Here is a 23,774-nt window from a genome sequence, read left to right on the forward strand (position 1 = left end):
TAGCTGTGGTAGCCTGCAGTGCTGCACTCTAACCACTGCGCCACCCTGGCTGGCATAAGGAAAAAGGAGTTATCTTCGATATCAAAATTTTGTTTTCGTAAGCACTTTCCTATCTTTATTTGCCAAACAGCAGCTGTTGCAAAATAAAAAAGCAGCTTTGAAATGTAGGGAGGCAATTTATAAGGATGCATTTTTGTGCAGTGTAGGAAGATTCCTAGAGAGGCCCCACGGAGGCTTCTCCCCACCTTCTCCAGCCCTGTTTTCTCCCAGGAGATTCCTAGAGAGGCCCCACGGAGGCTTCTCTCCGCCTTTTCCGGCCCTGTTTCCTCCCAGGAGATTCCTAGAGAGGCCCTACAGAGGCTTCCCCCTACCTTTTCTGGTTACAGTTTCGGAGACTCAGGTTTGTAAGTGGAAAATGGTTCTTGAGAAGAGGCAAAAAAAATCTTGAACACCCGGTTCTTATCTAGAAAAGTTCGTAAGTAGAGGCATTCTTAGGTAGAGGGTACCACTGAATTTGGTTTGCCTGAAAAATCTTGAAATGGTGGTGGTGGTGTGGTGGTGTGGGATGCAGGCAGGGGCAGATTCCCAGTGTGCTGTGCGCACAGATTTGCTTCTTCTGCGGGCGCGCATACACATCTCAGTGAGATTTTGCTTCTGCGCATGTGCAGGAAACAAAATCTCACGAGGGGACGCATGTGTGCAGGTAGCATTTCGGTGATTTTCTTGCTTCTGTGCAGAAGCAAAAAATTGCCAAAATCTCTCGCACACCTCATGAGATTTTGTTTCCTGCGCATGCTCAAAAGCAAAAAAAATGTGCACACAGCTGTATTTTTGCTACCGGTACACCATCCTTATCCAACACGATAATGGATGCAGAGTGTTTAACCACTTGTTGTTTATCTTGGGCAGGCAGTTCTCAACATTGGATGCCAGAAGCAATATATCTATTGACAATCAGTGCAGTAGGCAACATAATTACACAAAGAGGTAAATATCTTACTGCTATTGTTTTCCAATCCAGCTGGAAGCATGCAGGTGGCAAACCTATATTACAAAACACATTACCCAAGCAGTCTCTAAGGGAATTGCTGGTTTAGATCAGTGTTTCTCAACCTTGGCAACTTGAAGACATTTGGACTTCAACTCCCAGAATTCCCCAGCCAGTGCCGGCTGGGGAATTCTGGGAGTTGAAGTCCAGATATCTTCAAGTTGCCAAGGTTGGGAAACACTGGTTTAGATAATAAGAACCTCCATTTTCAAAAGCATTCCACCTGTCACAACACCCCAATGCTATCAACTTTCGGTCCTGCATAGCGATTTAATCTTCTACTCCATAGAAAATTAACTCCTGCTGCATGAGATGAGCCACCAGCACATCTTTTTATGATAGATATCAAATCAAGCATCTCCAAAAAAAAAAACCCTAAGGAAGTACAGAGAGCACCAAAGAGCCCTCATTTCAACCCTGAGCTACAGATATTTTCCGTATTATTGGTGCCCTTTCTAAAAAACAGGCAGAATAAAGTGTTATATATAAAGAATTTATGAATGATTAAAAGTTAACTATGGACTTCATTGTAATATTGCAATTTTATCAGGTATATTGATTTACGTATGAAGTGATGAGAAAAAAAACGTTTTGAAAAAAAACAGGCGACTCTTCTCTTTTCTTATCTCTATGCCGCAAATTTCCCTCAGCCGAAATTAACACTACAGACAACTTTCTTGACTCAAAAGACGAGTCCCCATCGCCTTTTGCAACATTCTGAGACGCCTCGCGCCCGTTAGATTGTACTGTAGTATGCTCTTAGTTCTAGACCGGGGTGTCCAACCTTGGCGATTTTAAGACTTGTGGACTTCAACTCCCAGAGTTCCTCAGGCAACTTCGATATAGTGGTTTCCTCAGCACTGGCTGAGGAATTCTGGGAGTTGAAGTCCACAAGTCTGTAAAGTGGCCAAGGTTGGCGGCTGTGTTTTTTCCCGACTCTGCCACAAAATGAGGCCAGCTCTCTTGTTTTATTTATTATTTATGTTTTTATTTAACCAAGTACCTATTGGTAGTACTATTCAAAGATATACAATGTTTATATACATGTACGGTTGCTGTAGAGATCCCCGCCTTCCCGTGCTCAGCTTTGCGGCATTGCCGGAAAGCGATATTAGACGACGGGGAGGTCATCTTTCCCCGTGTCGCTCGGGCCTTGGACACTCATCCCCCCCCCCCCGTTCTCTCCAGTTCTGCTGTACGGCAAGGTCGTAAAATCGCCACCGGGCGAGCGAACTTTGCGACGTTCGGGCGGAAGCGTGTCCTGAGGGAAGAAGACGCGAGATAGACGAGAGCGAGACGGCCCTTCCTTGATCTGTGACAGGAGTTTCGCCCGAAAGGAAGGAGTGCCGAGGGGAGAAAAGGCGGGCCGGGGGCTTCATGGGGAACGTGGGGAGCCACAGCGAGGGCGAGGAAGAAGAGGAGGAGGCGGCAGCGGAAGGAGGAGGGGGAGGAGGAGGAACGGCGAGCATCGTCACCTGGAGCAATAGTAACGGCAACTGGGCCGCTGCCACCGGCGAGTCACCTCCGCCGGCGGCTATGGAGGGCGCCTTCCCGGGCCTAGCTTCCTCGCCGCCGCCGGCTTCTTCTTCGTCGTCGTCTTCCTCGGCCGCTTGGGCCCTCCCGCCGCCGGCGGTGTTGCTCGGACAGGCCCGGCTGCGCGAGGAAGCCGCCGCTCGGCTGCGCGAGGTGCCCTCGGCCGAGCCGCTGCTCTCTCGCCACCACGCCGCCCTGGTGCGCTGGCTGGAGGAGCGCCTGGGCCGCGGGGAGCACGCCATCAGCCTCGAGCAGCTCTGCGAAGCCTTGGAGATCCGCACCGGACCCTCCGCGCCGGGGGCGGCCACCACCGCCGCAGCCGGGGCTGCAGGGGACCCCGCCGCCACTGCGGCCGAGGAGCGGGTCAGGAGCGAAGAGGTGAGCGCGGGAAGGGCCACCGGCCGTGATGGTGGTGGGAGAACGGAAAAGCTCAGGGCGGCTGGTCGGCCGGGGTTGAGCTGCACCTGTAGGGCGAAAAGGGCTGATACCGTTTAACGCTTCTGTTTCCGAGGCTGGCAAAAAAAAAGACTTGTTGCTCCCAGCGAAAGCTTTCAGGGCATCTTTCTGATGTTTGATGTATATGATACGGGAATCATTGAGCGATCAGAATAACAGAGATGGAAGGGAGCTTGCAAGCAGTGAAGGGCTACCAATTTTTTTTACTATAACACTGTGGGCGTGACTTATCCCAAACAAACCATACATACCATACATTGTATGCCGCCCCGAGTCTGCGGAGAGGGGCGGCATACAAATCTAAATAATAAATAAATAAATAAAACTGAACGGCCAGTGGGAATCAATTTCCCAATGCCTGGCAGCAGAGTTGGGTTTTTAGGAGTTTGCGAAAGGCAAGGAGGGTGGGAACGCCCTGCATTTTCTTTCAACATCTTTAATTGGGTACTCTGGGGTGGAGCTCCATTTTTGCTACCCCACTGTGTCCAGTCCCCCCCCTCCAGGCAGCATCCCACCCCTGCTTGTAGGTCATCTATTCTAACCCCCACTCCCCACCCAAGCAGGAGATCCTACACGAGTGGTTCTTTTCAGCCTTTCTAGTGCCGCGACTCCTTAATACAGTTGCTCATATTGTGGTGACCTCCAACCCTAAGTCTAGCACCAGTTCTCCCAATAGAGCTTTAAGCTGATTGACAGGAAGGTCAGAGGGACACCCCCACTGTAAAGGGCTAATTGGTCGGATTGTAAAAATATGTTCCAAGGTGCCAGAATAGAAGCTTTAGTTCTTAACACCATGGGAAATTTATCTTTTCTCATGGTCTTAGGCAACTCCCATGTTGAGAACTACTGCCCTACACCATTTCTGACAGATGGCAGTCCAGTCTCTTCTTGAAAGTCTCCAATGAAGAAGCTCTCACAACTTTCAAAGGCAACTTCTGTTCCACTGGTTGATTGCTCTCACCCTTAGAAAATTTCTCCTTATTTCCAGGGTGAATCTCTCCTTGTTCAGTTTCCATCCATTATTCCTTGTCTGGCTTTCAGGTGCTTTGGAAAATGGTTTGACCCCTTCCTCTCTGTGGCAGCCCCTCAAATATTGGAATACTGCTATCATGTTTCCCCTGGTTCATTCCATTGTTCTTCCAATGGAATAGCAGCCAACTAGTGGAATAGTTTGCATTCAGAAGTTGTGGGTGCCCCGACACTGGAAGCTTTTAAGAAGAGACTGGACAGCCATTTATCAGGAATAATATAGATCTCCTGTGAGAGCAGGGAGTTGAACTAGATGGCGTCCAAGATCCCTTCCAACTCCATTATTGTTACTGAACTGCAGTTCTATCTAGAGTTCACCTCCTGCCAGGTTCTACCATGCTCAGGCCTAAGGAACAGTGTTCAAAATAACAGAATGAACTCACTTTTAAAAAATCTGCCTTTTTTTGGTGTAGGACATTGTCTCCCCCCCCCCGTCCCCCCCCAAAGATGCATGGAGTGACTCATAAACTCTGGGTTACATTTAGTACTAAATGTATTATTGGAATTTCATCTTTGGTTTTCTCCTGAGCCAATTAGCAGGCTTCAAGCATGTGCAGTTTTCACCAAGGATGCCATTAGGGAATACATTTGAAATAATGAGATACGGAATGCCTACAAACATATTTTAAACCATGTATAGTTGAACCATAGAGAAATGAAGATCAATTGTCAGTATGATTTTAATGGAGTCTTTTCAGCATGTTTATTTCTAGATAAATACAGAGTATTAATCTTAATATTTCCTTTTGGGGCATCAGAGTTATGCAGAAAAAAATAGTAAGCAAAATAAATTAAAATCTACTGGAGTTGGCTAATAGTAAAATTTAGATTAAGTAATGATGGCAAGAGATAAGTGAAAAAGATAAGTGAAATCTAATGTTTAGATAAAGTTCATATCTTCCCTGCCTTACCTATGATTTTTCTACGATGTCTGTACACTGTCTCATACCATTTGTTCTTTAACCCCATTGTATTCAACTTTTCTTTTTTTATTTTGTGACTAACTCATCTTTATAACAACCTGGTTGGAAGCATGTTTTTATATGGATTTATTTTTCTTCTTCTGGCAAACATTCTTTCACACACTAAATATTTATTTGCCTTTCAATTTTTCTTAAAATTTCTATCCATTTTCTCAAGTTTAATAAATTTTCTACCAAATCAGGCAAACTTCATCTACTTATTCTATTTTTTGTAATTTATCTCTAAAGCCGGCAATTGTTTACTAATGCATTTTCTTTGTCCAACACATTTTTGTAATATTATTGTAGATCCATATTGCTTGTTGCATCATATAATGCAGTACTTATGACAACTTCTTTATGTTCTTAGCCAACAACTTTATTGTTGCATATAAAAAGTACAAACCTGTTTATGTAATCAATGACTCACACCAAATAGCTATTGGCCATACTTGATATATGTTCTCTTTATCATGGAGAAATTATCTGATAAACATGAGACTTTTTGCAGTAGTTCTTGTCACAGACAGATCATTTCTCACAACAAAAAGTTTAATGGGGGTTGCTAACCTCCACAGGGAGAAAGCATTGATTAAAGATGACCTGCTGAAATGCTGGATGAACATACAGGGTTTACAGAAGAGTTTGAGGAATTCAACATTTAAGGCAGCTCTATGGAATGTATTGATAGCCTCTTGAATACAAAGGTGATAAGTATACTATATAAGGCTGCTTCTTTTAGAGTGTCTGAGTTTTCTTAAGAGTTTGGGGAAATTAAGAGATACTCGGAGTAACCTTGGGCAAAACGAGGTGTAAATGCAGCTGAAAATAGGCATGAGCATAAATTTGAACCTATCTCATGCAATAAGGGCAATAAGCAAGATTACATTTCTGTGAGATAGGCAGCATATAAAAATGATTCAATAAATAACTTCTCACTCTGGTTTTGTCTGCAGAATATTTGGCCATTCACAGTATCCTAAGCTCCTCTATAAGATTACTTCTAGAAGCCGCTGCTGGGAACTGCAATTACCTGGCTAAGCATTTCAGGGATAAGGTTGCTCATATTTCTCTTTGAAGTTGGGTGGACAGTATCTTGATAGCTCCAATGATGTTATATGTAGTAGTAGGGTAATGAAACATTTGCATGAAAACAACCAAGCTCAGAGAGCACCAAGTATCCCAAGTATCTCAAAATAGGCAGAAATGACATATTTACCCAAGTGGGCTTTGAGTCTGTGGCACTTGAGGAAGTGAGGAAATCGTTGAAAAAATGTTGGGGCAATAATTAAAGCTCTGGAAGACATGTAATATCTGGCAGTTGGGAAACAGGCCCTAGTAAGGAGAAAAACTGCACTGATTGTCCTCATGGTTGTCATGACTGTCCTTATCCTCTCAGTGACAAATACTGTCGAACACTGGACTAGCTGTGAGGATTGGGAGTTGGAGGCATTTTTTGCATTGATTACAGTTCTATTTGAATGGGCCAATTTGACCCTGACCCCTCCCAAAACAACAACAACAACAACCCTGGCCTTATGCTTGAAGTCTGATAGACCCTTGACAGGAAAGATGGTTTATACCAAAATGCAGTGGATGTTAAGTCAGAAGCTAGCTGAATCCAGGTTAATATCTGTTGTGGTTCCGTCTGAGGCCCCTCAGGGAACGGCTGATCTTCTGTCGGTTTCCAGCTCAGAGGGAGAGGCTGAGGAACAGGAGGTGCAGGCAGACGAGGAGGAGGAATCCCAGGCTGAAGAAGAGGGAGGACAGCCAGAGTTCCACCAGGGGGAGCTCTCCCCAGCAAGCAGCCTGGATTCCTTAGAGGAAAATGCACAAGCCATAATTGATCTGCGACAGAGAAGAGCTACTCAGAGAAGGAATCAATTGGCTAAGTACTTTCAGCATTAAAGAGGCAACAGCTGGGTTTGGGTGTGGTGCTCTTTGGAAAGGCTAAAAGGCAGACCCACCCTTCCTGGCTTGTGGAGTTTTATCTTTGAGAGTCGTGGGACCTGACTGTGAACTTTGGCATCTTGGAATCCTGGTTTGTGCCTTTGACTATTGAAACCTTGGGGGGGGGGGGGGGGGGGTGTGCCAGCAAGAAGCTTGCTGTATTGTCTGGACATCAGGACTCTGCTGTAACGTATTATAGCCTGTCTGTTGGGAAGAACAGGTTTTCCTCTGTGTTTATTTTTTCCAGCTATAAAATACTTTTGGCTTTTACCAGAGTGTCTGGCTGTTTTTTCCCGTTGGTGTTGAGGTCTGAGGGAACCCAGACAGAACAATATCAAATATAACTCTTAGTAGGGTTATGCTTACTCAGCACAGGTTTACTACTACAGATTTCTTTTGGATTCATAGTACTTGCTACAAAAGCAGATGGAAGCTGTAGCCTATATTGCCTTTTGTTCAGCTCCAGTCAATGCACAAATTGTAGATTGGATTACTGTAATTTTTTCTTAATGGAATTGCTCTCAAAGACCACCCAGGAACTGCAGCTGGTCCTGAATCCATTAAACTTACTGAGAAATGTACACACTGCAAAGTTACACTACTGTTCTGAGAGCTACATTGATTTGTATGTGTTTGGCATGTTTTTTCTGAGTGCACCTTAAGTTATTGGTCATTAAAGTTCCTTTTGGGTTGGTGCCTCATATGTAAGACATCTCCTTTCCCAATTAGAAAGGAACTAATTCTGATGACTGGGATGGATGCTAAAGATCCCTTGGTTTTAAATGATCATAATCAAGAAAAATGACAAAAGCACCTAAAGGCTAGATTAAATCTAGTAAAATTGAATCTGCAAAATATTTTGTTGCTTTTGCGGGAAGGGTGTGGAAAATAAATAATGTAATAAAAGATAATGTCAAGAGAAGTACAGCATTGCTTCTGGGCAAAGGTTCAGTGGACTACACCCTGTTAAAAAACAAGTTATTCAGATAGGAAAGCTGGTTCATTTACATGCCTTCAAGCTGCAGCAAATGGCAAAGTTATTTTGCTTATATTTCTTGAGTCTATTTCTGTAAATCCAATCATGCTATGAAATATATTGAAATGAAGTATGATCTTTTAAAAGAAATATGTATATTTAGTTAATTAAACATTATAAATTTTAAATAATTTCACAATACATGGTATATAAAATATTAAGACATATCATAAATGCTTGCAAATAGACATAGTCAAAGCAGCATTATAGCAGACAAAATCAAAATTATTGATGATTACGTATACTTAGGTAAAATCTACCAGTACCTGAACAGAGTGCTCTGAATAATTTTACTGCCTACTCTGTTTACTTATCATTGACCTCAGAAAATTGCTGCTAAAGGTGTGGTAGGTGCTGAATACAAGTGAAACAAATGTACAGTATACTGTATAGTTTTAATGACACTGCCACTAAATGTGCCCAGAGCAGTGTATATTTCTACTTTGTTTCTTCACAATATCCCTTCACGGTCATTTTTGTGGATTCATCAGAAATTATCCAAACTTTCAAGTCTTGTGACCTCCAGTGGACTTGGATTCCCATAATTGCAATCCATTATGGCTACCGCTCTCACTATCAGTTCTTAGGTTTAAAGCTTTACTTGTATTTGGAGAGCACCATTTTATTTTAAGTGGATATCATCTAATGCGGGAATGAATAGGCTATAAATGTTCTCCAAGATTGTTTGCTTTCATCAGATAAAGCTCAGCAATGTATCTACTTTCATTGAGGATAGAATCTTAAATAAATATGAGATCCTCTCAAAGAGGCAGGGCTTACTGATTGAGCTGAAACTGTCGTATTAAAGATAGCAAAATATGTTCTTAGACCATTGTGATATCAGTTAATATATTGTTTCATATAGATTATATTTTTAAAGTTCAGATACAACAGCATTCTGCATGCATCAGTTTGCACTGTTGATCCCTGTGTCTTGACAACCAACATTTTATTTATGCTTTTTGGAAAGCAACTTAACATGTTTCAGAGAAAGGTCTTTGAATACTTTGTTTCTTGTCATCAAATATTTGTAGTCAGTAAAGATACTGTAATCTAAAATTGTGGTTTGCAGTTACCTTAACTGCAGAGATCAGAAAATCTGAGGCCTTCACCACCATTAAATATCAATCCTTTCTGTGGTTGGACTGTGGTAAGTGAAAATAGGGAATAGTTGCCAGGAGAAATCTGAGCATTTGTTTCTTCAGGCCGGGCATACTGAAAGCCTGTCACTCAAGTTGGTGTATGTTGTGTTTTGCTTTGCGTACTATCCCAGGAAAACCAAGTGCCATTTATTTGTAATGACTGAAGTTCTTGAATTTTCCTGAGAGAGAACTTTTATTTTTTATAACTGTGTATTGTGATTACTGTTATTATTATTTCTTTAGAATCTCAGGAAGGTGTTTGAGCAAGATGGTCTTTATGCTGACCAGCTTCTAATCAAGAATTTGTTGGTTTCCAACAGCTGATGGGTATGATAAGTACTGAGAGGCTTTTCTATTTTTTTCCCCCACTAGGCTTTTGCTCAGTTTGATCCTGAGGATGATGGCACAGTGGATGTGGAAAATATGCTGGAAGTTCTCAAGAATTCTAGTGGTGCAAATTTGCAAGGAGAGCTTAATCATGTAATCCGGCAGATGCAGAGTTGTTCACTTATTCCAGGTGAGAAAGAAGGAAGGAACGTGTTCCCGTCATTTTCACTTAAATTATCTTTGATTTATGCATTGGAGAAATCTTCTCACTGAGAACTTGGAGAGTCCTGGTTTAGATGGATACAGTTTTTAAGAAACGTGATGTTTCAAATTGTGTACCTACTACCTGAAATTAAATATTTTTAAGGTTCATGGAGCTCTTCCAAATTTCTAGAGAGAAGAGTGAAACAAAATTATATCTTCAGTGTGCTTATTTTATCTCCAGTTTTTTAAAAAAAATCTAACTGAACCTTACAATTTAGAACTGGACACCTATTAAAATGCCTACAATTCAGTTTAATATGAAATCGTGTTCATATGTCCTCCTAAGATAAATTAAACAAACCAGGCATTGTCAACTTAAGATATTACTGCAATGGAACCATTGATTACTTTTTGCAGCAGAATCTCTGGTCATGGCCATAATTTGTTCCATAATTTTGGTCGCAAACCGATTTGATTGTGACCCGAACCTAATTTTGGAAATTTGGCACTTAAAAATAATTGGCGCAAAAAAAAAAAAGAAGTAGGCTGCAAAAAAAAAGTGGATTTTTTGGATGGAACCTGATTGGGTCATGGTCAGAAGCATTCATGACTAGAGGTTCTACTGTATGTAGATACATAATAAAATCATGGATAGCATTTAAATCATGATATAAGTTTCTGCTAAGCAATAATATGAGATTCCACACAATCAAAATTAATGCATTTATGCTTATAATAACCTTTTCATGAGTTTTACCAGAAAACATTTTCTCTCTTTTTCCAGCTCTATTTGATTGATTGATTGGATTGATTTGATTGATTGATTATATACCAAAAGTTGTCAACTCAGATATCACATAGATAGATTTTTACAATCTGTCCATAACTAGGTTTTTCAGGTCATCCAGTTATTTATTTGTTTGTTTGTTTGTTTGTTTGTTTGTTTATTCATTCATTCATTCATTTATTTATTTATTTATTAGATTTGTATGCTGCCCCTCTCCAAAGATTCGGGGCGGCTAACAACAATAATGATGCACTCAAAACCACTATAACCGAGTCCATCTGTTTGACTACTAGTCATCCTCCTCTTCTTCCTTTCTATCTTTCTCTACATTAAAGTTTTCACCAAAGAGTTAGGTCTTTGCATAATGTGTCCACAGTGTTGGAATAGTTTTATACAATTTACTTTCCGCATTACTGCTGGGAGAAACACATTTGAATCTGGCCATTTGTGCTTTGAATGAGAACTGTGGTTTGGTTTGTCTTCTCAGAGTGAATATATATAGGAAAGGACATGGTAGAATAAAATGAACTTTTATATGCTTTCCCTAAGGTTTTTTTCTTTTTCTTGCAGGTTTTATAGATATATTTTCAGACTCAAATGAGCGCCTTAGTCTTCATGCTACTATGATTCTTAGATTCCTGCACCGACATCGTATCATCAGCACTGTTATCCCATATCCCGTCTTGGAATACTTTAACAATATTTGCACTATGCGATCTTCTGTACTAAAGGATTCTTTAGATCGACTACTCCTAAAAGAAAAGGGTATTAAAAATTAATTTTAATAGATTTACTTTGGGCTTGATTATTTTAAATATTTATATCCTGTTTTTCAGTTTCTAAGCCATGATATTTTTCAAAATTGGGTACCAATGCAGTTTATACTGAACTGACCATCAGAAAAATATCTATTTCAATTGCAATTGGTTTACATTTAGAATGCACCACTTAAACACACGTACACACACCTATTCTCTCTCTTATGTCCTTCATCTCATGGTGGCATTCTAAATAGGGCTTCCAATGCTGATATTACAAAAAAGATTTACACGAGAAAGTGAATTTGTTTAGAAATTCTCCTGTAATCAAAGTAAACATCAAGCTGACAGTTGGGATTTATAGTAATCTGTCTTTTATATTTGGTTTTAATGGTGTGTTGCTCTATGTGCTTTTCTTCAATTCCCCTAACATTTACAAAGACAATAATTTAAAGCAGGATGCTCCCATAGTGGTCAGTATCAACCCTTAAGAGTCAATGGGGGTTAATCAAAAGTGGTTAATGATACCATTATTATTTATATTATTAAAGTAGTATGTATTAAATTCTTTTCATATAATAAATGTTTGTGGGGAAGTCAAAGAACAATCTCAACATTAATTAAAAGGTTGATGAGCTGAAGAATTTGGGGATCCCTGATTTACAACATACTTGTGTAATTATTTCTCCCTGATGTTCTTCTTATCCTGGAAAGATTGTGCAGCTAAAGAAGCAAGCTGCAGCATTGTGTAATTGTTAATTTGGGAAAGTGGATTTCAATGCTTTTACGTGGAGCGGAGCCAAAACCACTTAGTGTTCTAGGTGTTTCTTTCTCATTTCTCTTCTAAGTAAAAGGCCAGTTTGCAGAATTTTCCTTAAGTGTTTTGCAGCATTTTGGAAGTGGCCATCTCTCTTCTCTATTTAAAATAATCTAGAACAATGCTAGGGCTGAAGCATGAAGGAAACTATAAATCAGCAACTGTTTCAGGACCATAGCTAGTGCTATCCTTTGCTCCTTCCCTTTTTGAAAAACTTTAGAAAAGAATTAATTGCTCTTTCTTTACTACAGAGACCCATTCCTGAGAAACCACTGAGGAATGTTTCTCACACTCTGAAAAACTGAAGTAAAATTATTCCATACATTCCTTTGCCCATAAATAGTGTGATAATTTGATTTGTGCAAATCAGTCAACAGTTTCATTTGGATTTTTTGTTTCGTTATTCAAACAAGTGCATATTAGTCAGCAAAACTGGGAAAGAAGTGCTTCCCTCTTTTCTTTTTAATCAAACTGAACAGAGACAGTTAGAGATGTCAAAAACCACAAGCAAGAAAAATATTAAAAATTAATGTAGTTGTAGCAGGCTCGGTAATTGCCATACCAGGGGTGGTGGTGAAATTCTTCAGATTTTAGTTCTATTCATTATGGGATGAGGTGAATGTTATGAATTGTGAGAATGCAGATTTTATAAGTTTTTATCTAAACACTTTAGAATATGGCTTGCAAACTATTCTGAGTTTGCGGTGCCACATTTTGAGGGTAACCACTATTACAGTAGAGAGGAGACATTCACAAAGAAAGGTGAACAGATCTATCTATCTCAAACATATGTCTCTAGCAAGTTAACAATCGAAAGTTAAACAGTATACAAATTGATGATGACATCTCTTGATAATGAGTGCTTCTGATTATCCTGTTTGTCCCTATATCTGATCATTTTACAGAGAGTCCCAGTGATTTAAATGGAAACCAGGAATTGGACAAACTCAAATCAGTTTCCAAGTGCTACACCCATATAGAAACTTCCTCTAAATCATCCGATATAGACAAAATGACAAATGGAGAAACTTCCTCCTTCTGGCAATCAGATGGGAGTGCTCGATCACACTGGATACGGTGAGACTTTCTTGCTAAATATTAGTAAACTGCCTCAGATGACTAAAATAAAATCTGACTTTCATGGAAATTGATTTATAATTCTGTTAATACAAGACTCCCAGGTGTTAGGGGTGGTACAACCGGATTGTGTTCATTTAACCCAGTGGTCCCAAAACATGGCATCCTTAAGACATGTGGACTTCAACTCCGAGAATTCTCCAGCCAGCTATGTTTGACTGGAGAATTCTGGCAGTTGAAGTCCACAAGTCCGCACGAATCCCAGCGACCGGTTAGGTCCCACAGAGTTGGCCTTCTCCGGGTCCCGTCGACTAAACAATGTCGTTTGGCGGGACCCAGGAGAAGAGCCTTCTCTGTGGCGGCCCCGACCCTCTGGAACCAGCTCCCCCCGGAGATTAGAATTGCCCCCACCCTCCTTGCCTTTCGTAAAGTTCTTAAGACCCATCTCTGCCGTCAGGCATGGGGGAACTGACACATCTCCCCCGGGCCTATACAGTTTATACATGGAATGTTTGTGTGTGTGTTTGCTTTTAATAATGGGGTTTTTAGTGTTTTTTAAATTATTAGATTTGTTTTTACATTGTTCTTGTTATTGTTGTGAGCCGCCCCGAGGCTACGGAGAGGGGCGGCATACAAATCTAATAAATAAATAAATATAAATAAATAAATAATAAATAAATAAATCTTAAAGTTTCCAAGTTTGAAGAGTTCTTATTTAACCAGCCAAGTTTGTATAATACAGTGGTACCTCAAGATACGAACCCCTCGTCTTACGAACAACTCGTGATACGAACCTGGGATTCAGAAAAATTTTGCCTCTTCTTACGAACTTTTTTCGAGTTACGAACTGGCGTTCGGAGACTGCTGGGAAGCCGCGCGGCTGTTTTAAAAGGTGACAGCCGGGCGGCGGGGCTTCCCAGGAGCCTCCTGAACGCCGGTTCGTAACTTGAACAAAGTTCGTAAGAAGAGGCAAAATTTTTCTGAACCCCGGGTTCGGTTCGGGAGGTTGCTGGGAAGCCCCCCAGCCCGGCTGTCACCTTTTAAAACAGCCGCGCGGCTTCCCAGCTGTCTCCAGAAGCCGAACGCGGAAGTTCGGCTTTGGCGTTCGGCTTCAGGAGACAGCTGGGAAGCCGCGCGTCTGTTTTAAAAGGTCGCAGACGGCCTGGGGGGCTTCCCAGCACCCCCCCAAACCCGGGTTCGGGGTTCGGGGGGGTGCTGGGAAGCCCCCCAGGCCGGCTGCGACCTTTTAAAACAGCCGCGTGGCTTCCCAGCAGTCGCCGAAAGCTGTTTTTTTGCGGGGGTTTTTTTGGTTGCACGGATTAATTGACTTTACATTGTTTCCTATGGGAAACAATGTTTCATCTTACGAACCTCCTCCTTGCACCAATTAAGTTCGTATCATGAGGTATTACTGTACTCATTAATAATACTCTTTAGGCCTGAGCCTAATGCTGGCATATACTTAAAATATGTGAACTCTGATCAGATAAAAATATGACCCAGCCAAAAAAACCCAAAAACGTTTTTTCTCATACCAATTGATGGATCTGAAATAGCATACCAGGGGTGAAATGCTCCCGGTTCACTCGTGCCTGTCGGTCATCCGGGAACTGGTTGCGAAAGCAACGCAAGGCTCTGCCCACTAGTCCGGATGCTGTTATTTGGGTTCTTTTACCCTCTGCGCATACACAGAATGCTTTGCACATGCGCAAAGAGTAAAAAAAACCAAGTGGAAGCATCCAGGCAGGTGGGCGGAGCCTCGTACTGCCTTTGTGACTGGCTCTCCGACCGACAGGTACAAGCAAACCAGCAGCAGTTCACCTCTGTAGCATACTATGATTATCTTTCAGGACTACTAGTTGATTGGTTGATATGTTCAATATTATTATAAGTTAAATATTTAATGATAAATGTTTAAATGTTAAATTTGCATACGAGAAACATTTTTTCTAATGGGAACAATATTTTCTCTTTTCACAGTCTTCAGAATCATGCCTTCTTGTATCAGAGAAAATAGCACTTTTAGATAGAGTTTAGCTAGATATATATTATGTGCACACATATAATATATATGCTATTTATTACAAATAATTTAATTGCAGAGTACAATGAAAAAAATATTTTAAAATTAAAGTAGGAAAAATGCCTGGATAAAAGCAGTGCATTGAAAGACCAGGGTTAATGACTGGATATGGCTAATATACATTTAGAATTTTTAAAAGATTCCTTAAACATGTAACTTTTATCAATTTACAATACAATTCTATTCATCTTTGATAACCTGTTTTAGGTAAATGGAATTTTATTTCTTGTTAAGTGTGTATTTGTTCCTTCAGTTTATAATTATTGTAACAATTGTAATTATAATTATTTTTTTATTATTATTACTACTACTACTACTACTACCACTATTATTATTATTATTATTATTATTATTATTATTATTATATTTATTTATTTATTTATTTATTTATTTCTTGGATTTGTATGCCGCCCCTCTCCGTAGACTCAAGACGGCTAACAACAGTAATAAAAAACATCATATAAATCCAATACTAAAACAACTAAAAAACCCTTTTTGTAAAACCAAACATCCCTACAAACAAACATAGCATGCATAAATTGTAAAGGCCTAGGGGGAAAGAATATCTCAGTTCCCCCATGCCTGACGGCAGAGGTGGGTTTTAAGGAGCTTACGAAAGGCAAGGAGGGTGGGGGCAATTCTAATCTCCGGGGGGAGTTGGTTCTAGAGGGCCGGGGCCACTACAGAGAAGGCTTTTCCCCTGGGCCCCACCAAATGACATTGTTTTGTTGACGGGACCCAGAGAAGGCCCACTCTGTAGGACCTAACCGGTCGTTGGGATTCATGCGGCAGAAGGCGGTCTCGTAGATACCCTGGTCTGGTGCCATGAAGGGCTTTATAGGTGATGACCAACACTTTGAATTGTGACCGGAAACTGATCGGCAACCAATGCAGACTGCGGAGTGTTGGTGTTACATGGGTATTTTTGGGAAAGCCCATGATAGCTCTCGCAGCTGCATTTTGCACGATCTGAAGTTTCCGAACACTTTTCAAAGGTAGCCCTGTGTGGAGAGCACTATAGTAGTCGAACCTCGAGGTGATGAGGGCATGAGTGACTATGAGCAGTGACTCGCGGTCCAAATAAGGCCGCAACTGGTGCACCAGGCGAAACTGGGCAAACGCCCCCCTCGCCACAGCTGAAAGATGTTTCTCTAATGTGAGCTGTGGATCAAGGAGGACGCCCAAGTTGCGGACCCTCTCCGAGGGGATCAATAATTCCCCCCCCCAGGGTGATGGACGGACAGATGGAATTGTCCTTGGGAGGCAAAACCCACAGCCACTCTGTCTTATCAGGGTTGAGTTTGAGTCTGTTGATACACATCCAGGCCCCAACAGCCTCCAGACACCGGCACATCACTTCCACTGCTTTGTTGACTGGACATTTATTTATTATTTATTTATTTATTTATTATTTATTATTTTATTACTTAGATTTGTATGCCGCCCCTCTCCGAAGACTCGGACATGGGGTGGAGATGTAATTATTATTATTATTATTATTATTATTATTATTATTATTATTATTATTATTATTATTATACTGCTTGCATTAAAAGGTTCCATAACAGTGATGCCTCATTACACCTTAATTGTCCTATGTTTGTGTTTTTATATTTCACTGCATTTATTTTTATTTTTTCAGCCACTAGGCCCCTGTGGTTGCAATAGATAAATAAACTCTTTTCTTTCTGCCTTGCAGTTTAAAGATGAAGTCGGATGTCATTCTGAGGCACCTCTCCATTGCTGTCGCGGCAAATGACCAGAGTTACATGCCCCAGCAAGTTACAGTAGCAGTTGGAAGGACTCCCAACAATCTCCAGGAGGTCCGAGATGTTCACATTCCCAGCAATGTTACTGGATACGTGACATTGTTGGAAAACGCTAACATTTGTCAGATGTGTGAGTCAATAACAATACAATTGGCTTTTTTTGCTGTTTTTTTTTAAAGTAAATTACTGAATGGCTTGGAAGCTAAAGGGAGAATTTTACAAACAAGGTTTTAAAATGTTGCTTTTTCCACCGAATTATACAAAAATGATTTGTGTTGTGGCTTATTCTTCATATCCCTAAATAGGAATATGTAGGGAACTTGAGGAACATGGTTATGTTTGATGTGCTTTTAAAGAAGGTGCAAGCAGCCATTGCTGATATTTAATAAAGTTGAATGGGAAAGCTCACTCTTTTCTTCACCCTGGCTTACTCTATGAGAAAGAACAGAATTCTTTTTTCTTAAAAGTTTGAAGAAGAAAGAAGCAGCAAGGCACTGCTCTAGCTCTCTGCAAATGTGGAACCTGAGAACGCTTCTCCATGGAGAAAAGGGATGGTTTTATCCCTATAAAGTTAGCCTTTTCAGAAGCATCAGCTGTGCCAATCTGCCATTCTGTTTCATATGTAGAAGGTAGGGAGCTATGGGTGCGTTTTCTCGCTTTCCATTTTAGAGTTTTGCAAGCAAGAGCAATGAGGTCGAACAGATATTTTGTTAACTGTGTTGATAGAGAAAAATCATCTTTCTGTTCGTTGAGAAGGAAGTTGGTGGTAGATGAATCTTTCTGCAAATTGGACTTTTAAAGAAATTGCAACCACCATCTCCTGTTGGCTTTTTAGAACAAAAAAGAGACAGTCCTCAAAATCTTCTTTCTCTGTGGTCATGTTGGTTTTTTTCAGGAAATACTGTAGATGTGTATTGATTTCTTTTAAAAAGGAGCCTGTAAAATAGAAAATGGTTTCTTTTCTAAAGAACCCAAGAGGAAAGGGGAAGGAGCTTCTCACAAGTAGGAGATAGATACAGATGTAAAAGAGGCTCATCTCTTAAATCGAGAGATAACAATGTGTTCACCATCTCTTCCATCAGATACTTTAATTACAAATATGTTTTCTCCTAGCAGAACCTTCATCCATTCTTAGCACCTATAAACTTACAAAAATGCTTGCAGAAGTGAAATTATTTCTCAGAATTCTGTCCTGAGATTGTAGTTTGGTCCATTGCAACCATCATTATCTGCGCAAACAGCAGCCTTGTATCTTTGGCTGTTTATTTATGTAGAAATGGAACAGAGCCACCTAAAAATAAGATAGTGACTTTTACATAAGCAGGCACTTTAATAGTAATAAATGATTTCAGTGGAGACAGGGCATAGATTATTGGGAGGACTAACACAAGAGCTACTCTGGGTTTTATAATATCCAAATAAGGTTATACCCAGGACTCCATATCCATACATATGTACACATGTCTAAAAATAAGAAAAGAACTAAAAAATTATTTGGAACTTTCCAGTATGTACAAAATGTTGATGTATTAGTTTGTTGTAAGGAAGATAATTTCCTGCATTTAAATATGTTTGGGTTACTCTCGTTTGTTTCATAACGTAGGAAGAGGATGACATACTTTCTCCTGTTTTTGTTTTTTTTAAATCTCCCTCCTTTGAACTCTGAACTTTTAGATTTTCAAGGTCAATCAGCTCCAAACAGGACCAATATTAGATATAGAGCTATATTGGGACACTTGATTGCAGATCTCAGTTATTTGTCTCAATTCTTGGTTGTGTGAATATTCCTATAACATTTCAGGAATTATAACTAACTCTTAAATATATATGCTGGAAGTGACAATCAAAACAAAATCCTTTTTTTAAAAAAATCATGAAGTTGTTGCCTAGGCAATGTTCAGAATCAATCTGTGAGATCCAACACAAGAGAAGCCCCATTAGAGTAGATATGATAGGGCTGAAAGAATTACATTATGTGAAATGTTTCTTGGGTTTGCCTAAGAAATGTAAAACAGTTGTGGTGGTAATGGAGCCCTGCTTCAGAATAATTAAACAGTGATATTATAGGAATAATGGAGGCCAATCCATTGCGTTCCCTTCTGCCATTTTTTAAAAAAACCTATACTATTATCTCCCCATCCCAATGCATTATTGCTCAGTGCATACTTTCCTCTGTGATTAACATTTTGAGGGAAGGTAATTGAATCAGAAAAAATAGTACAAGTTGACTTGTATCCCGATCCAAATGAAATTCTACTCTCTTTTGTTTTTAATAGAACTCCAAGAATTGAATTTGTAAACATAAGACATATCAGCCACAAGTGGCAGACTTAGTTCCTATTAAGTTATCATGGTATCATAGGAGTTGTTCTCATAGTGTTGGTACATTCATTTGTGGAAATTGTCGGGTGTTATGCTTTTTATTTCAATAGACTCATACAGAAGGATATATATACAAGATGACTGAATTTGTATTAATCCAGTTAGGTTATTGTATGTCATTTTGCAATTCTCCAAAGCCAATTCCCTTAAACCAGAACTGTCACTACCACAGGAGTATTGCTGGCCATTTAAAGCTCTTACATTTGACAGATATGGGAACTACGTAGGTTTCCATTTTTGCTCTTAAATCATCTGTATCTTTCCATTTAAATTCACAGGAGGATGTTAGGTGTTTGTGATCAGTGCATGTACAGATACAAATGTACCCTGTTGGAGATGATGTTGCAATGTTTGCTTGCATTTAACTTGCTTGCTTTCCCACTGTTAAAATATTCATAGTCTAATCATTTCAAGGTCATGGTTCTAAAAGTCTAGTATAGTTTTCAATTAATAACTCTTTGAACTGGCAAGAGGTTACAGTATTTATTTCTCTGATGCTTCCTATGAAAGCATCTATTCATTACTCTTGGCACAAGAAATTATTAGAAATCAATATTTAGAATGACTTCTGAGAAAGAAAAACAAAACTATTATTACTACAACAAAGAGGTGTAGTTTTCCCATTGTAACCTGATTGTGAAAATGGCTAGAGATTTACTTTTTCTAAATTAGCAATTTTCCCACTGCTTCATGACCACACTCTTACCTTTCACATTCCCCATCAGAAAGTAGTCCTGCCTCAAAAGACTCCAAGACTCAAATGACCCTACCTTTGGTTAGATTTGCTGACTAGGAAGACATATTAGTATTCCCTGAAACAATTGAGATTATACCTAGATGCAATTGTATCTTTTAAAGATCAATTCAACTGTGTAGCTAGGGGTCTTCAGAAATGTTGTTAAATGGTATATCAAGAACTGATTGACTTCTGAAATTTTCAGTTTGGCCCTTGACTGGAAGAAATTACCTTTTTTTCTTTGTTTGATATTCTTGACAGATGTACAGATTAACATCAAACGTTGCCTTAGTGATGGATGTGACACAAGAATTCATGGCCTCAGGGCTATTGGGTACCAAAAAGTGAAAAAAGACTGTGTCTCTGTATGTGATGCTTCAGCAATCTGGTACTGGTCACTTTTGACCTCTCTGGTCACAGCATCCATGGAAACCAACCCTGCGATTGTTCATGCCATTCTACAAAATACCCAGTAGGTTTTTCCCTCTTTCTTCATGTTAATTCTCCTTAAATCACTTTTCTGTTTGTAGTGTGAACATATCTTCTTCTATATTCCTTTATTGCATTAAAGAACACTATTAATCCATATTCACATTTAACCTAGGTATTCAACCAGGTCAGCCTTTCCCAAATTTGCCACCTTCCTGACTAACTCTCAGCAGTAATCATGCTGGCTGAGAAAATATGGGAATTGGTTCACCCATTTAGACGGCATTCAGGTGAAAAAGATTGCTCTGCAGCTTATATTTGGAACTTTGAACAATAGCATATAAATATATTTAATCCAAGAATGCAAAAAACAAAGATTTAAAATCTTTGATATATAAAAATATAATAAAATAAAATATTAAAACAATTTTAAAAACTTTGTTGGTTTGGAACAATTTCCTTTATTTATGCTGCCCATTGTCCTACAGCCTATAAGTGTTATAAATACATGCTTCATTTTTATTAATGTAATATAAACCTGCTTCAAAATGAAGCAGGCAATATCTAACTGTTCTTGTACAGAATACAGAATAGAAAAACCAGATGCTTTATCCTTTGCTGATTTGTCTGCAATGCAACTCATGAAATAAATCTCCATTTAGATTGATGATATTTTAAGTAAGTGATTTTAAAATACAAAAATAAAAAAATGTTATTTTATGCATCATAACGAAAGTTAAAAATCCAAAACAGTTTAAAAACTGTAAGGTATTATTTTCAAAAATAAAATTGTATAAAGTTATGCAATTAACTTAGTCACTAACTACCTTTTCCCCTGCCTTCATAGAGTGAAGTAAAAGCTGTAGGCAACCTACAGATATTCTAGCCTAGTGGCCAAAAGATTTCAAGGTCCATAAACTGTAAATGCTACTTTATAGATAACCACGTTGATGATCAGCCGGTTTTTAAATGCAGAAAAAATCAGTTACTGCCAACCTGCTTTCCATTGAGTATCTGTATACGTTATGAGTCAAAAAGAGGGCCATGAAAATATTTACAGACCCCTCGCATCCTGGACATAAATTGTTTCAACTCCTACCCTCAAAGCGACGCTGTAGAGCACTGCACACCAGGGCAACTAGACAAAGGAACAGTTTTTTCATGAACTCTGCTAAACAAATAATTCCCTCACCACTGTCAAACTATTCACTAAGGCTGCATTATTATTACTACTAGTCTTCTCATCGTTCCTATCACCCATCTCCTTCCACTTATGACTGTATGACTAACTTGCTGTTTATATCCCTACAATTAATATTGATTTTTTCATGATTGCTTATTTGTACCCTATGACAATCATTGTTATACCTCATGATTCTTGATAAATGTATCTTTTCTTTTATGTACACTGAGAGCATATGCACCAAAGGCAAATTCCTTGTGTGTCCAATGACATTTGGCCAATAAAGAATTCTGTTCTTCAGAGAAATACTTAGAAGTGCATCACAGGACTAGATGGCATGAATTAAGCCAATTTGATTGCAAGCTGGGATGTTTTTGTTTCTCGTAAGAAATTAATTTCCTTGAATTCTCTGTAGAATAAGCTCTCCTGATTGAGCCTGTTACAAGGCAGGTATTCAAGTATTAATTAACAATCTGCTCTCAGGAACCTGAATGGCTAAAAACAAGCAGAGATCTCTAAAACACAAAGTAAAGGCAAATGTAATTAAGTCCCTCGTTCCTCTGTTGCCAGATTCTTGGGCAAATATTACCCATTGTGGCTGTCTTTTTGTGATGGACTTGACGCAATTATTAATGGCCTTCTTTTTCTTTCTCTTCCCTTCTAGGAAGGCATTGCAACATATGCCACCTCTGTCTCTATCTCCAGGCTCCACAGACATTTCAAGTTTCTTATCTTCCAATGTTTTGGAAGAAGTGGACAATTTTCTCCTGGGAATTACCAGGTATGATAAGGGTTAAGCTAGAATATAAAAAAGGGGAGGACGGTGGCAAAGTAGAATAAATTGCAAGGTTTTTTTAATTAAACTTTATTTTTCCTTTCCAGTTACTGTGCCTCTCCAGAAGTTGAACTTACACTGCTAGCTTTTTCTCTGGCCAGAGGGAGCCTGACCAAAGTATTGAATTCACTTTGCACGATTGCTGGGCACTTGGAAACTACTTATAAAGCTGCTTCTCTAATTACTTCCATGGCTACAGTCAGGCAGAACCTGCTCTACAAATATGGTAAACATTGCTGGAAATTTTGGGCTTGGGGATGTTCAGTCTTCTCTGTGGCGATCTGTGCCAGACTTTGGCAGCTAACCTATTGTTGCTACCAGGAGTTTTGCTTTGTTTCTCCGCTAGCCTTCCACAGTCCACAAACCACAACACAGAGAGGCAGCCTACAGGCCACCTGAAGTTTTCCAGTATCCCAGACACCTCTAAGATTATACTGACAACATCTGATGACAAGATGGCCCACTTTATACTGTATGGTGCAATATCTGGGAGCAAATTAAAGGGGGGAATGAATGTGGGAGGCCTCTGAAAGTCGAGTCATTTCTATTCCCATATTTAATAGTCCCATTTCCTGCAACCATGAAAGCCATAAAATCATATGCTACAATGTCCTTCCTGTCAACGACTACTTCAGCTTCAACCACAACAACACATGAGCACACAACAGATACAAACTTAAGGTTAAACCACTCCAAACTCGACTGCAGGAAATACGTCTTTAGTAACCAAGTAGTTGATGCCTGGAACTCACTACCAGACTCTGTAGTATCATCTCCTAACTCCCAAAACTTTATTCTTAGACTATCTATTGTTCACCTCTCCCGATTCCTAAGAGGTCAGTAAGGGGCATGCATAAGTGCACCAACGTGCGTTCCGTCCCCTGTCCTAATGTTTTATTTTGTACTGGTATCATGAATATGAATATTCTTATATCTAATGTTTCTTTCTATTTATATCTAATGTTTCTTTCTATTTTTTACTATGTATACGAATATTATTATATCTTTACATACCTCCAATATGTACTTGACAAAACAAAACAAAATAAAATAAATAAAATAACCTGCATAAGTGTTTCTTGAACAGTTAGTGTAATGCAACACGTGTACTGTTGGACGTGTATTGGAAAGATAATACATTTAAGTTTTTCTTTCAACCACATACTTCCGCTGTAAATGTTGGACCTGGAGTCATCCATGTCACCTTAAACCAAAAGAGTAGAGGTTACTC

General features: G+C 39.5%; 1 protein-coding gene across 1 annotated transcript in view; it reads left to right on the top strand.

The window, feature by feature from the left end:
• Window positions 1–2,386: 2,386 nt before the first annotated feature.
• ZZEF1 (zinc finger ZZ-type and EF-hand domain containing 1) overlaps window positions 2,387–23,774 on the top strand; it is an 88,239-nt gene continuing 66,851 nt past the window's right edge. The window contains exons 1-8 of the mRNA XM_070735165.1: window positions 2,387–2,959; window positions 9,529–9,673; window positions 11,045–11,239; window positions 12,955–13,126; window positions 16,909–17,108; window positions 20,358–20,568; window positions 22,373–22,489; window positions 22,591–22,769. Of these exons, the coding sequence (XP_070591266.1) occupies window positions 2,426–2,959; window positions 9,529–9,673; window positions 11,045–11,239; window positions 12,955–13,126; window positions 16,909–17,108; window positions 20,358–20,568; window positions 22,373–22,489; window positions 22,591–22,769 (1,753 nt within the window). The 5' untranslated portion in view covers window positions 2,387–2,425. The remainder of the gene's footprint in view (window positions 2,960–9,528; window positions 9,674–11,044; window positions 11,240–12,954; window positions 13,127–16,908; window positions 17,109–20,357; window positions 20,569–22,372; window positions 22,490–22,590; window positions 22,770–23,774) is intronic.

Source organism: Erythrolamprus reginae, chromosome 1 (assembly GCF_031021105.1).
Source record: "Erythrolamprus reginae isolate rEryReg1 chromosome 1, rEryReg1.hap1, whole genome shotgun sequence".
Taxonomy (NCBI): domain Eukaryota; kingdom Metazoa; phylum Chordata; class Lepidosauria; order Squamata; family Dipsadidae; genus Erythrolamprus; species Erythrolamprus reginae.